The sequence below is a fragment of the Protopterus annectens genome, chromosome 1.part0 (genome assembly GCF_019279795.1).
Source record: "Protopterus annectens isolate FY-2018-M chromosome 1.part0, PAN1.0, whole genome shotgun sequence".
In the NCBI taxonomy this organism is placed as follows: domain Eukaryota; kingdom Metazoa; phylum Chordata; order Ceratodontiformes; family Protopteridae; genus Protopterus; species Protopterus annectens.
In genome coordinates this window covers 452804696-452818932 of record NC_056725.1, presented here as the reverse complement: position 1 = coordinate 452818932, position 14237 = coordinate 452804696, and the positions used below count along the sequence as shown (strand labels likewise).

The window sequence follows — 14237 nt, the reverse complement described above, 5'->3', positions numbered from 1 at the left end:
ACCCAAGAGGAGGAAGGTCAAGAACCAAAGGCCTTCAAGTATACTGACTCCTCTGGTGAAGGATTGCTGGACTACCAGCCACTTCTATGCTTCAATAATTCAAGATGTCCCTAAAGGATATATTGTCAGGAGGTGACCATGGGGATCCCTCTCCTTCATAGAGGTCAGTATCAGAAGTGATGGACCCCCTCAAGCGAGTCTAAATGCTTCCTCTTGCAGGTCCTCTTCCTATTCCTCAGTGGGATACTCCAGGGAGGTTTTGGAAGAAGCAGGGGGTATCAATTGTGGTATCCTGAGGCCGAAGTTCTCGCTGTCCCTGTGGAAGAGATAGCCCAGAAGGAAGCCACGCCGGCTGAACAAGGGGGGGGGTCTGGAGAGCCCAAGACCCAGTCTGAGATGTTGGAGAAGCCAAAGCCCTCTTCAGAGCCCTGAAAGCAGTCTCCCCCTGAACCGAGCAGGCCTCAGGACCAGACAAGGAAATAGTCGGAGCCATCAACCCCTTGGCCCCAAAAGACAGAATGTCTGAGGATGAAGCCAGAGCCAAACTCACCTGAGTCAAAGTTCTGAGGACCACAGACAGATCCGAAAGCCTTAAGAGTCGATACCCGATCTGCGGACCCCACCGCTGTGAAACAGCTCTGAGAGTCATCAGACTCTGACAGAGTGGAGAAATGCAAGGCAAAGGTCTGATCCGAACGGGAAATCCTCTTATCAGATGTTGGAGAGATCTGGACACTCATATCTCTCAACTCTGAAGCTTGGAAGGAAGGTGGAGGAAGAACAAGAATCAGGGTGGGCAACTTGGATCCAAAGCCCAAGGGGTCGGATCCAACAAAAGCTTGGTTCAGCACTGGAGTGCTTAGGAGCCATTGGACCACTCTGTCCACATCATCTGAAAGGCCTCTGGTGGACCAAAAAGATAAGGCTGGAGACCTAGTATTGGAGGGGAAATAACTTTTAACCAATGTCGGACTATCAATCCGATTTGATCTCTTCAGAGGCAAAGGACCTGACCACTATAAAGATCTGTCTGATCCAGACTTAGAAGTAGTCAGATCTGAAGGGCCTCATGGATCTGGAAATTTAGATTTCTTTTCTGATGGTTCCAAGGAATCGCTGAGTCGAAGAATGCCATTTCTGAGGTTTGGACTAGTTAGAAGACAATGAGTCTGAACCAGCAATGGCTTCAGAAAAAGGAAGCAAACCCTTCAACATTTATTAAAGCATAACGGCCTACCGGGTTTGTCAGCCATAGTAAAGCAGACCAATACAGGTCGCACACACAACAGCATAGAAAATTAGTAAAGAATATATATATATATTTTTTTTTAAACAAGAAAAAGAAGAGGGTAAGACAACTACCAACAATGGAAGTGAAAAGGGAGGGAAGGAGCCTAACAGCAATGGTAGGGGGTTACCTAAAAAGGAGACTACAGGTATTTATAGCAGAGAAAACGACAGTGAAATTTAACCTTACAGAGAAGAATTATCAATACAGAGTTATAATGTGAAAAAAATAGTAAAATACACTTATCCAAACTTATGAGCAAAAGCAACCAACGTTCTTCACAAAGTGGCAAATTAGATCTGAGATAATGCCTGAGATGCATTCTGAGTAAAGGGGAGGTACCCAAGAGCAAAGCTTGTGACCACGAGCTTTGGTAATGGCAGAGTCGGATCGGATCCAAGCCCATCTGTGAGGATAAGGTGAAAATTGACATCACATCTTCTAATTCACAGAGGTAAGGCCTAGAAAGACTGGCATAAGAGCAGGAATGATCAAACTCTACAAAAATACAGATGCCTATGAATCAGGTAAAAAAACACAAATGACAAAAAAGAATATTTTGCACAACAAACCGAACAAAGAACTAACCCTAAAAAGTTCTGGTCTACAACCTCACCACTACTCTCCCCAAGATCCAAACAAATCCCACCTCAACTACAGACAAATCTCGGTCTCAGATTGCAGAATTATTTAATTTTTCACTTTACAGAAAGTACAGCTACCTTAATCAACTACTGGCAACCTCCCTAGCCCCAACTGAACTAGCCTCAATACACTATCCTCTCAAACACTACTAAAACCTACTTTGACTTCATCTCTCAACCCAAAATACCTCAACAGTTCCCGAACCTCCAACCTTCTCTTTGCAGTCAGTACCCATTACTCACACATGCAACCTTCTACACAAAATTAAACCATGCTCCCTCTCACTGCTGGCAACCTCCCCGGTGAATACCTGAAACTATCTACAGATGCTACTACCTACCCAGTCAGTATTACCATTAACAGATCTATCACAGAATCTCAAGTTCCATCCCTCTGGAGAAATCAATAAAAAAAACTCTAGACAACGGAGGAAAATCTAACTTTTTCCAACTACTGTCTTACTGCCACTATCACCCCCTATCTAAAATTTTAGAAAAATGTGTACCTAAATTAACTACCTTATCAACAATAACCTAACTCCTACCCAGCATGGCTTCAGACCTGCACACAGTACAACAGCAGCACTAATATCCTTCACAGACACCATCAAGAAGGCTTGGGACTCGAAACTACTAACTTCAGCTCTTTTTCTTGACCTTTCTAAAGCATTTGATACTGTCTCACATCCCAAACTCTTACATGAACTCTCCTCCCTTCATCTTCCCCAACCTTCCCTTCTATGTTATTTTTTTAACCACCTATTTAATAGACAACAATGCACAAACTGGCAAGGCTATCATTCCCAATACCTAACCAATAAAACAGGTGTACCACAAGGTTCCATCCTTGGACCACTCTTCTTTAATACCTTTACAAATGAATCCCCATACTGTGTTACATCAATGTTCCCCCGTCCAATATGCTGATGATACCACTTTCATCTCCTCTTACACCAATACAGAACACATCCATTGAGACCTGACCTAATAATGCTCAATTATTTCTCAGTCCCAAAAAAAAAAAAAAAAAACTTCTACTTTTTACCATATGAACCATCTCAGCTGATTTTAAGATATTTTCACTGAATAACACAGAAACTGAAGTAGTCACATACAATCGTTAATCAACTTACCTTTGACCTTCACATATAGAATTCTATTAAAAAAACACACCAAAAATTAGGTATGCTATATTGACACCAGCCCTTCATGGACAAAACTACCAAAACACTAGCCACTACCTACCTGCTACCTTCACTACTATATGCTGCCCCCATTCTAACAAATCTTCAGAAAAACACTATTAACCAAGCTTGAATCATGTTGCAATAAAACAACGAAATTTGCTACTGAATATCTTTATCAGCACCACTGTACTGCTCTCAACAACATAAAATGTCTAGAACATCCATAGCATCTAAATTACCTCCAATTAACCAAGGCCCACAAATTTATCTACACTCCTGATGTTTGTCCCACCTTAAACACTACTCTTCAAATCTACACACCTGGCCATGCTCTTCACTCAAAAGATAAACAGCTTTTATCTACAAGTAAACCCAACAAAACTGCAGGGAAATCCCTTTACTCCTTACTCACTGGCAAAACTATGGAACTTGCATCCCTATGCTAACAGAACCATCTCAAAATATAAAGCATGCAAATTTGCACAAACACTTCTTACTCGCGTCACCAACATGTCATTGCATCAATTCAGGACAACTTCCACCATACATCAACTAATCTTCTGCCTCTTTCTCTCACTATGCTCCTTATTTTCATCACCTTCAATCTATGCTGCAGCTCCTCATTTTACACTGCAGCTCCTTTCATTTTCAACCTACATACACCATTCAACATCCTTCTACTTTTACACTCTCCATCTTCAGCATTGCTACTTTCAACTTTCACCTAAACTCTCACTACTAATAAGATCCCTTTAATAACTCAATTTTATCCTCGCGGGTATAAATGTCTGTCTAACCAGGTTGCTACTTTCCTCACTACCTCTGCTTATACCAGAATAATCTATACATTCTACATCATTAAAATCCAATCTAAATTATATGTACATTTTTGCAAATAGTTTTTTGTACAGGATCCCTTTGTAACTTTTACAAATGTGCTTTTTGTTATAAAATTTTGCTTTGACTGAATGTAACTAATCAAAATGTTACACATGACCTTTATGTAACTTCTGTAAATTTGCCGTTTCATACTTTTCATAATTGTTACTATTTTTTTCTTTTTTTTGTAAAATCGTATTTTATTTATTTATTTTGTTTACTATGGAGCTTTTCTCCCTGGGCCTCTGCAGAAAATGGTCTCATCTGCCTTGTCAGACTTTCCTGGTAACGAAATGTAAATAAATAAATAAATAATTAAAAATAAAATTTCTTACTGTATACAGAATTATTTAAATAGGTTTCAACTAACAGAATAGTCTCCAAGGTAACACCACCTAAGAGCAGGAATATACAATTAAGGATGATGTGAGGGGACGGCAATGTCCCAAAGGGATGCAGGGGTCTTAACCCACAAAAGTAATTTTTTCCTTTGTCATGCGAAATCCATTTTCTTAATTCATCTGTCAGTTATGGAATGTAGTGATGTTTTGCACTTCAATTTACATAGGAATCCTTCAATTGGTGTCTTCAAAGGTGGATGACTGTGCTTGTGTTTCTTGTTTGTAAAGAGGACACAGCCACTTCTGGGTGTTTACCTCTGAAATGAGTCAGGGTTGTCTCAGAAAGAAAAGATACCTGTGCACATAACTGAAGCAAAACCAGAACAAAAAGTTTTCCGTTTAACTACACATACAACTCAGCTGCAAAATAAGACTAGCAACACTGAAGCACTTTCTATATCAGGGATCTCAAAATGCATATCCTTCAGTCTTCAAATCAACATAAGTGTGGACAAAGGTAAGTAAAGGACTGCATTTCCAACTGCAATGACTACCTTTCTGTTTTGCAAGACTGCAGCCCTCAATCATTTGTGTTTGAGACACCTGCTCTATACTAAAAGTCATGCTAGATAACAGAATAAACCACTCCTTTTTAAAGTGCTTTAAAGCAAGCAGAGAGAGCTCAACTGAAGCAGTAAGATGGTCTAAAACTCTCCTGAAGAGTTTGCCCTTGTCAGGTGAGGGGGAGACACTGATTCCCTGCTATGGATAACTGAGCAGTGCCTGGTGGAAACACAGTTTAGAAAATTATCAGCATGTTACATGCCAGTACTTTGAGGCTGTTTTCAGAATTCTTAGGTTACAGAAAAGGCACAGTCACACAAGAAATCATTTCAGTATTTTTGTACAAATAAAAACTAGTACCCAAATGTGAGTGGATACACAGCTGTAGATTTACCAGACAATAGCAAGTAATTACATGCTCAACATGCATTCCACTGGAATAGTTACCTCCTTCAAGAATGAAAACAGTGGTCCTAATATTGGGCAAAGGACTTCTTCATAATATTCAGGAGGACATGACAGCACCAGAGGCTTCACAAACACTCGTGAGGAGAAAGAAGTTAAGGAAAACAACAAGGTAGGCTTATTAGAAGTACTCGCTCATTTCTTCCAAACAAAAACATCATGGAAAAAAAACAAAACAAAACAAGTTCCAAGGACAAAGCACAAGAGTCCTAAGATTAACCGCTTCCATTCTTTAATGTATTTACCACAGAAAGTACAGTTGTGTACATAACATAAATGTAGATGTTCGAGTGGATTCACTGTTGCAGTCATCACACTTGGGTTATCTGCCTGCAGGCAGCCCTCAGTCGGCCCAAATATCAGAGCCTTTGGATTTTTGTGTCGGATGCAGTCACCTCTTCCATGATGTCAGGAGTATAAAACATGTAGCTGACGTCATTACATCAGTTTTTCTTGCCACAGATGTCAGGAGCCCCCAAACCAGAAAGCAATTACATGGTGTGGAACACCTCCAGTAAAAAGTAAATACCATAGCCATAAGATATGGCCAAAAAGAGAATAGGTGAAAAGTCAGGGGGCTTTAGCGAGGGTAACCAGGACTGCAACAGTGAATACACTCAAACATCTACATTTATGGTAAGTGTACACAAAGTACAGTTTTGTACCTGCCATAAATGTGGATGTTCGAGTGCTACTACAGCTGCAGTCCTCACATATGGGTTCTCCTGCCGTCAGGCGGGTCCTCGGTCGGCCGAATTCCAAAGTCTAGGTCCGGAGTCGGTTGTCGTCGCTTCTTCCCTGACGTCAGTGCGACAGGGGTATAAAAGAACCAGCCAACGCCATTTTCTTCAGTTTTTCTTGCCCCAGATGTCAGGTGCCCCCAGAAGGAAGGCAATACATAAAATTAGGTAATAATGCAATGCAATATAATCAAAAAACAGTAGTTGCAAGCAAATACACCATAAAAGAATACCCCTAGAGGGGAAGGAGGGAGGGAGGGAAACCTGGACTGCAGCTGTATTAGCACTCGAACATCTACATTTATGGTAGGTACAAAACTGTACTATGTTCATCGTACATACAGCTGCAGTCCTCACATATGGGTAGAATCCCAAAGCTAAGAAAGGGGTGGTAGGCACTAGGTGTAATTAGGAGGAGCCAAAATGCCCTGCAAGACTGCAGTGGCAAAGCCTGCTCTAGATCTGGAGTACAATGGTAAGTTGTAGTGCTTGGAGAAGGTATGCACAGAACTCCAAGTGGCTGCTTCCAAGATATCCTTGGTAGGAACTCCTCTGAGGAAGGCTGTAGAGGTGGCTGTGGCCCTGGTGGAATGAGTTCTAATGCCTGTAGGTACAGTTTTGCCATGGAAGGAATAGCAAAAGCGTATGCAGTGAGCTATCCATTTTGAAATTGTCTGTTTGGAAATTGGCTTTCCTTGAGCTCCTACTGCATAGGCCACAAAGAGCTGTTCTGATTTTCTGAAAGGCTTTGTTCTGTCCAAATAATAACGCAGTTGTCTGTGGATGTCCAAGGAATGTAGCAATCTCTCCCCTTTGTTTTGAGGATTAGGATAAAAAGTAGGTAAGTGTATGGCCTGATTTAAAGCTACCCTGGATACCACTTTAGGCATAAAGGACGGGTTGGTTCGTAAGGAAACTCTGCCCTGATGGAAGATGATAAAAGGCTGGACAGCCATGAGAGCCTGGAATTCTGAAACTCTACGAGCTGAGGTGATAGCCAGAAGGAAAGCTGTTTTCCAGGACAAGTATTGCAAATCTGCTGAAGCAGCTGGCTCAAAAGGAGGCAGGGTGAGTTTTTCCAGAATTAAATTAAGATCCCAAGCAGGTATTGGTTGTTTCCTTGGAGGTCTCACATTCTTAACCCCTCTGAGGAACTGTCTTAATGGAGGGCGAGAGAATAAAGGTGGATCAGTGTTGTATTCTGCAGAAATGGCTGAGGCATGGATTTTGATGGAGGAGAAAGAAAGTCCACTGCTTAGCAGTTCTGTCAAATATTGTAGCATTTGTGGTAAATTCAGTTTTTTACGGTCCTGGCCCTTTTTCTCATTCCAGACACAAAAACATTTCCATTTTGCGGAGTAAGCTTTTCTAGTTGATGGCCTTCTGGCCTCCAAAATGACATCCTGCACCTCCTTGGAGAGTAGGGCCTGCTGTGATGCTAAGGAATCTTCCATGCGGCTAGATTGAGAGTTTTTAGCTGACTGAAGAGTTTTGAAGCTGTGTTGAGTCAGAAGAAGAGGCATTAGAGGCAGGGTCCATGGTGGGGAATGCGTCAGGCTCCTCAGGAGTGGGTACCAGTGTTGCCTTGGCCAGTCCGGAGCAATGAGGATCATCTTTGGTCTGTCTGCTCTGGTCTTCAATAGAACTTTGGGCAGCAGAGGAAGAGGTGGAAAGGCATAAACTGTCATTGATGTCCAGCTGAAAGAGAGAGCGTCCACTCTCTAGGCCTTTGGATGGAAGATTCTTGAGCAGAACTTTGTCAAGTGATGACTTTTGTGGTAGGCAAATAGATCCATGTCTGGCCTTCCCCATTCTTGGATTATTTCTGTAAAAACTTTTGGATGCAACTTCCATTCGTGTGGATCTGTCATGATCCTGCTTAGGTTGTCTGCCAGCGTGTTTTCCTTGCCTGGCAAGTACTGTGCTTGTAGTTCCATCTGTAAGTCCATGGTCGTGTTCCAAAGTGACATGGCCAGTCTGCATAGGGGGTAAGAATGTGTCCCTCCCTGTTTATGTACCACATAACTGTGGTGTTGTCCGTTCTTATCAATAGTTGACCTGGTTTTAGAAAGTTCTTGAAAGCTATAATAGCATTTATTACTGCTAGCATTTCTTTTTGATTGATGTGAAGGTGCTTTTTTTTTGGGACCATTTGCCCTGAATGCACCGATCTGTCATGTGCGCCCCCCAGGCGTAGTCCGAGGCGTCTGTTGTGATGACTTGATTTGCTTGACGCTTGCTGAAAGGCAGACCTGTGTTTGTTTGGCATGCTTGAGCCCACCACAGAAATTCCTTTTGCAGACATGGAATTAGTGGTATTATTGTTTCCAAACTGTGGCTGTGTTGAGACCATATGTTTTTCAGGTACCATTGTAGTTTCCTCATATGCAGCTTTGCACATGGGATTAGTAAGATGCAAGATGCCATGAATCCCAGAGCCTGCAGGATTTTCCTTGCAGTAAGCCTGGTGCAATTTGCTAGTGTTCTGAAGTATTGGATTAGTTGCCCCTGCTTTTCTGGCGTGAGGTAGGCCATCTGGGTGTTCCAAGTTGGCACCCAGGAAAATTATCTTCCGAGAGGGTATTAGTCTTGATTTCCTTTTGCTGACTGTGTATCCCAGAGAGGTCAATAACATTATTATATAAGCCAGATGTTTCTGAAGGATGTGCTTGCTGTCCGCTTGGATCAGGCACTCGTCCAAATATGGATATATTTGTATCCCTTGAAGTCTGCAGTAGGCAATTACTGATGCCAGGCATTTCCTGAATACTCTGGGCGCAGTAGATAAGCCAAAGGGCAAAGCAGAGAATTGATAATGAGTTGAACCTGCAAGAAATCTGAAGTATCTTCTGCAATTTTGTCTGCAGGTATGCCTCCTTGAGGTCCAGTGTTACCAGCCAAGACTCCTTGCCCAGCATGGGAAGAAGCTGCTGTAGAGTGAGCATCTTGAATTTTGGTACAAGTAGGAATGTGTTTAGGATGGATAGATCCAGAATAGGTCTCCAATCTTTTCCCTTCCTTGGCACCAGAAATAGCCTGGAATAAAACCCTTGACCTTGTTCGTGCATAGGTACCTCTTGAATAGCTTTCATGTTTTTGAGATCTGTAATTAGCCTTTGTGCCTCTGCCCTTTGATTGTGTGGCAGGTTTGGCATGCCTCTCATTTTTGGTAGGGTGTGAAAATGGAATTTGTAGCCTCTGTTTATAATGTCCAGGATCCATTTGTCCTTTGTGACAGTATGCCCATTTTTTGAAAATAATGCCAGCTTTCCTCCCAAGGGGGCTGCCATTTGAGATCTGGTTGGCATGCAAAGTGGAAAGTCATTGGGTTTGCTTTCTGACAGATTGCGAGTTGTCCTCACCACCTCTTTGTGTAGGAGCTTGCCATTGTCTGCCTCTGTACGATCCTTGGGATTGTCCTCTGCCCCTCGGGCGCCTGTATCTGCCTCTTTGGGGTCTGTCTGTGGCAGGAAAGGACCAGTTTTTGGAAGGCCAATTTCTACTAAAACGTGGGGGTTGGACCTGTAGAAATTCTTTCACAGTTTGCATTGATTTAGCCTTTTCCTCCATTTTCCTCAATACCTCCTCAGCATTAGCACCAAAAAGTACATCCTTTTGAAGAGGAGCGTCTAGTAATTTAGCTTTGACATGATCAGGTAAGGCTTGTTCCTTAAGCCAGACATGCCTACGTATGACTGATCCTGTAACAGCAGCTCTGCATGAGGCCTCTAGAGCATCAAAACCACATTGTAAGGTATGCTTACCCACTTGTTCTGCACTATGTATTAAGTCCTGCAACTCCTTCAAATCTGGTTGTTCAGGTTGTGACATTTTACTTTTCAATTGTGATAACATAAACTGTTGGTATTTTAGCATATGAAACTGACAGTTTAAGGCCCTCATAGATAAGGTAGCAGAGGTATATACCTTTTTTCCCCACCTTTCTAAGGATCTGGAATCTCTCGGAAGGCAAAGGATTTTTAGCAATGGAGGCCTTAACTCCCTTGGGGCCCTGTGAGATGGTTTCTGGGTCAGCAGCATGGCTCTTGTATAGAAATTGGTGCGAGTCAGGGACCCTGTAGTACCTGTCAGGCTTAACTGGAGCTGGAGGTAGAGAATCCGGGTTAAGGCAGGCCTCCGAGTAAACATCATCTGGAATGTCCAAGACAGGAGGTATAGCCAAAGACCTGTGCTGAGGAAGCAAAAGAAATTCCCTGAGCCTTTTCTTGGAATCAGAATAATCCTGGCCTTCCCAGTGGAAGTGTTCCCTTAAGGTATGCAAAGTTTCCCCAAATGAGTAATCCTCAGGGGGGATACAGAAGGAATGGACTCATCCGCATCAGAGTCTTCAAAAGGGGAGTAAGAATGTTCCTGATCATCAGAGTGCTCTGAAATAATGGAGCCCTGATCAGAGGAGGGGGAATCTTCCTCCACTCTAGGCCTTTTGTCTGGAGGGGGCTGAGAACCTCTGATAAGAGTAATTAAATCCTCAGCCATTTTAAGCATCTGTTTCTTAGGCATGGGGCCTGGAGATGGGCCCTGTGCAGTTGGTCTCTTAGAGTGCATGGTTGCTTTAGACTTAGTGAAAGCCTTGATAGAAAAAGAACAGGAAGGTCTGAAGACACCTTGAGAGGAGGTGGACCTGTCCACATTCGGAGTCAACTCCGACAGTGGCTTCGGTATCTGTAGTCGAGGTGTGGGCCGAGGAGCCTGCGACCTCGGGTACAGGAGACACCGTCAAAGGCAGGTCGTCGGTAGGCAGGGGCTGCGTAGGCGCCTCACTGAGAACCGGACCACGTGTAGCCGGCTTTGGCGTGGTGCCAGTAGAGGCCGCGGACCTAGAGTGTCGGTCCTTGTCTTTTCGTTTTTTAGACAAAACCGGAGTCGGAGTATCCGACGACATAGTATAGTTAAATGCTTTTCCAAAATAATGCTGGGCGAACTCCGCCCGACACTTAGTGCGTTTGTTGAATGTAGCACAAAAGCGGCAGGCCGAGACCTCATGGTCAGGGCCTAAACAAGGTATACAGAGGGAATGGAAATCCTTATGCGGTATTTGCTTCCCACAAGAAATACAATTATTAACTTTGTCTGACATCGGTCTGAGGCAAGAAAAGGTTCCCCAACGGGGTACTTAGCTTTTAAGAAGACTTCGGTTTCCAAATTTTCATAATCTCAGGAGCTGGCAGACCGGCACTTGCGAACTGCTTCTGCTTCGGGCACCACGCGGCAAGAAAGACTGAAGAAAATGGCATCGGCTGGTTCTTTTATACCCCTGTCGCACTGACATCAGGGAAGAAGCGACGACAACCGACGCCGGACCTAGACTTTAGAATTCGGCCGACCGAGGACCTGCCTGACGGCAGGAGAAAGTACAGTTTTGTACCTACCATAAATGTAGATGTTCGAAGATCCACATTGCTGCAGTCCTTACTTATGGGTAGTCCGCTGTCCTCGGTCGGCCCGAATACCAAAGTATTAGGCTGACGTCGGTCATGGGCGCCTAGATCTGACATCAGAGCGTCAGGGTATAAAGGCGCATGACCAACGTCATATCCTCAGTCTTTTCTTGCCCCAGATGTCAGAAGGCCAAACCAGAAAGGCCACAGCCAAAAACAGAATACCTCCCAAAAACATGCCCAACAACAACCATCACCTAAAGCATAACACCAAGTCTAACTACAGTGGGGAAGGAGGGAGGGTAAATTGGACTGCAGCAATGTGGATCTTCGAACATCTACATTTATGGTAGGTACAAAACTGTACTATGTTCTTCATCTCACATTGCTGCAGTCCTTACTTATGGGTAGAATCCCAAAGCAACGGGAAAGGGAGGATGGTAAAATCATAAAGCATTAGGGGCGCTAAAATGCCCTGTAAAATTGCAGTGGCAAATCCAGCCCTAGACTTAGAATAAAGAGGAAGGTGGTAATGTTTAGAAAAGGTATGCACTGAACTCCAAGTAGCTGCCTCCAAAATGTCTTTTGCAGCTACCCCCCTTAGAAAGGCCGTAGAAGTAGCAGTAGCCCTAGTGGAATGAGGCCTGATTCCAGCAGGAATCTCCTTACCATGATGGGAATAACAGAAAGAAATACAAAACCCAATCCATTTAGAAATAGTTTGTTTTGAAACAGGTTTACCCTGTGAACCCAAAGCAAAAGAAACAAACAATTGCTGAGACTGTCTGAACTCCTTGGTTCTGCTCAGATAATAACGCAACTGCCTGTGAATATCCAAAGTATGCAAAATTTTCTCCCCTTTATTTTGGGGGTTTGCATAAAAAGTAGGCAAATGAATAGTTTGATTTAAGGCCACACTAGAAACCACCTTAGGCATAAAGGAAGGATTAGTACGCAAAGATACCCTATCCTTATGAAAAATCAGGAAAGGCTCCACTGCCATGAGGGCCTGTAATTCAGAAACCCTTCTTGCAGAGGTAATGGCCAAAAAAAAAAGCAGTTTTCCATGACAAATACTTTAACTCGGCAGTAGCTGCAGGCTCAAAAGGTTGTAGAGTAAGTTTTTCCAACACAAAATTGAGATCCCAAGCAGGAGTAGGAGCTCTACGTGGGGGTCTTATATTCTTTGCCCCTCTAAGAATTTGCTTAAACCAAGGATGAGAGAATAAAGGAGGGTCACAATCATAGTGAGCAGAAATGGCTGCAGCATGGACCTTTATTGAGGAGAAAGACAAACCCTTGTCCAATAACTCCGTAAGATATTGAAGAGCAACACTTAAATCAGGTTTGGAGACATCAAAGTCCTTTCCTTTGCTCCAAATAAAAAAATCTCCTCCATTTATCAGCGTAAACTTTGCTGGTACTAGGCCTCCTGGCCTCCAAAATAACATTCAAAACTTGTTGTGGAAGCTGAGACCCTCCAGAGTCTAAAACAGAATATGCCAGGCTGTTAGATGTAGAGACTGAATTTTAACATTGAGGAAGTGACTGTCCTCTTGTGACAAAAGGTGCGGAATCAAAGGCAGAGGCCATGGAGGTTCTCGTACTAAGCTCCTCAGTAGTGGGTACCAGTGTTGTCGAGGCCAATCCGGTGCTATCAAAATCATGGTTGGCTTGTCTTGTCTGGCCTTCAAGAGTACCTTGGGAAGAAGAGGCAGAGGTGGAAAGGCATATACATGCAGATTGTTCCAACTGAATGATAGAGCGTCCACCTTCCAAGCTGTGAGATGAAACATTTTTGTGCAAAACTTTGGCAACTGGTAATTTAGTGGAGAAGCGAACAGATCTATGTCTGGAGTTCCCCATAACACTGTCAACTGTTGAAATACATGAGGATCCAATTTCCACTCGTGAGGATCCACTATTTGTCTGCTCAATACATCTGCTAAGGAGTTCTGTGCTCCTGGTAGAAACCTTGCCTGAAGATTGAGGTGTAGATTGAGAGCAGTTTCCCACAGAATCATCGCTTGCCTGCAAGAGGGTAAGAATGGGTTCCCCTGCTTGTTGATGTACCACATGACAGTAGTGTTGTCTGTTTGAATCAACACCTGCCCTGGGTGAAGTAAATCTTTGAAAGCCATCAATGCAAACTGGACTGCTAACATTTCCTTCAAGTTGATATGCAAATGTTGGAGTTTGACAGGCCACGTGTTTTGCACCCATTTTCCATTGAGGTGTGCTCCCCAAGCCTTGTCCGAGGCATCTGTCGTTAGAATCTGACTGCCTCTGGCCGGGTCACAGAGAGTCCCTTGTTTAGGTGACATTCCTGAGCCCACCACAAAAACTCCTTCCGAATGCAAGGTATTATCTGAATGACAGTGTCTAGATCTTGGCAGTGCTGTGTCCATACATTTTTGAGATACCATTGAAGCTTCCTCATATGCAATTTGGCATTGGGAAGCACCAGAATACAAGATGCCATGAACCCCAATGCTTGAAGGACTGTCCTTGCAGTCAGCCTGGACCGTAGAGACATTTGATGGAAATAAAGAGAAAGGCTTTTTGTTTGTCCGGGGTCAAAAAGGCCATCTGGGAAGCTGTATTCAGTCTCACACCCAGAAAGCACATGTCCTGAGAGGGTACTAGACTGGACTTTGTTTCGTTCACAGAATACCCTAGGCATCTTAACACTGCCATCACATACTGTAGATGATGAAGAAGTTCGTCCTT

At 43.4% G+C, this 14237-nt stretch overlaps 1 protein-coding gene across 2 annotated transcripts in view; it reads right to left on the bottom strand.

The window, feature by feature from the left end:
- Window positions 1-14237, bottom strand: part of XPO5 (exportin 5) — a 2857558-nt gene that overhangs the window by 933082 nt on the left and 1910239 nt on the right. For both annotated transcript variants that reach the window (XM_044060355.1, XM_044060360.1), the window contains exon 23: window positions 5351-5448. In XM_044060355.1, coding sequence (XP_043916290.1) covers window positions 5351-5448 — 98 coding nt within the window. The remainder of the gene's footprint in view (window positions 1-5350; window positions 5449-14237) is intronic.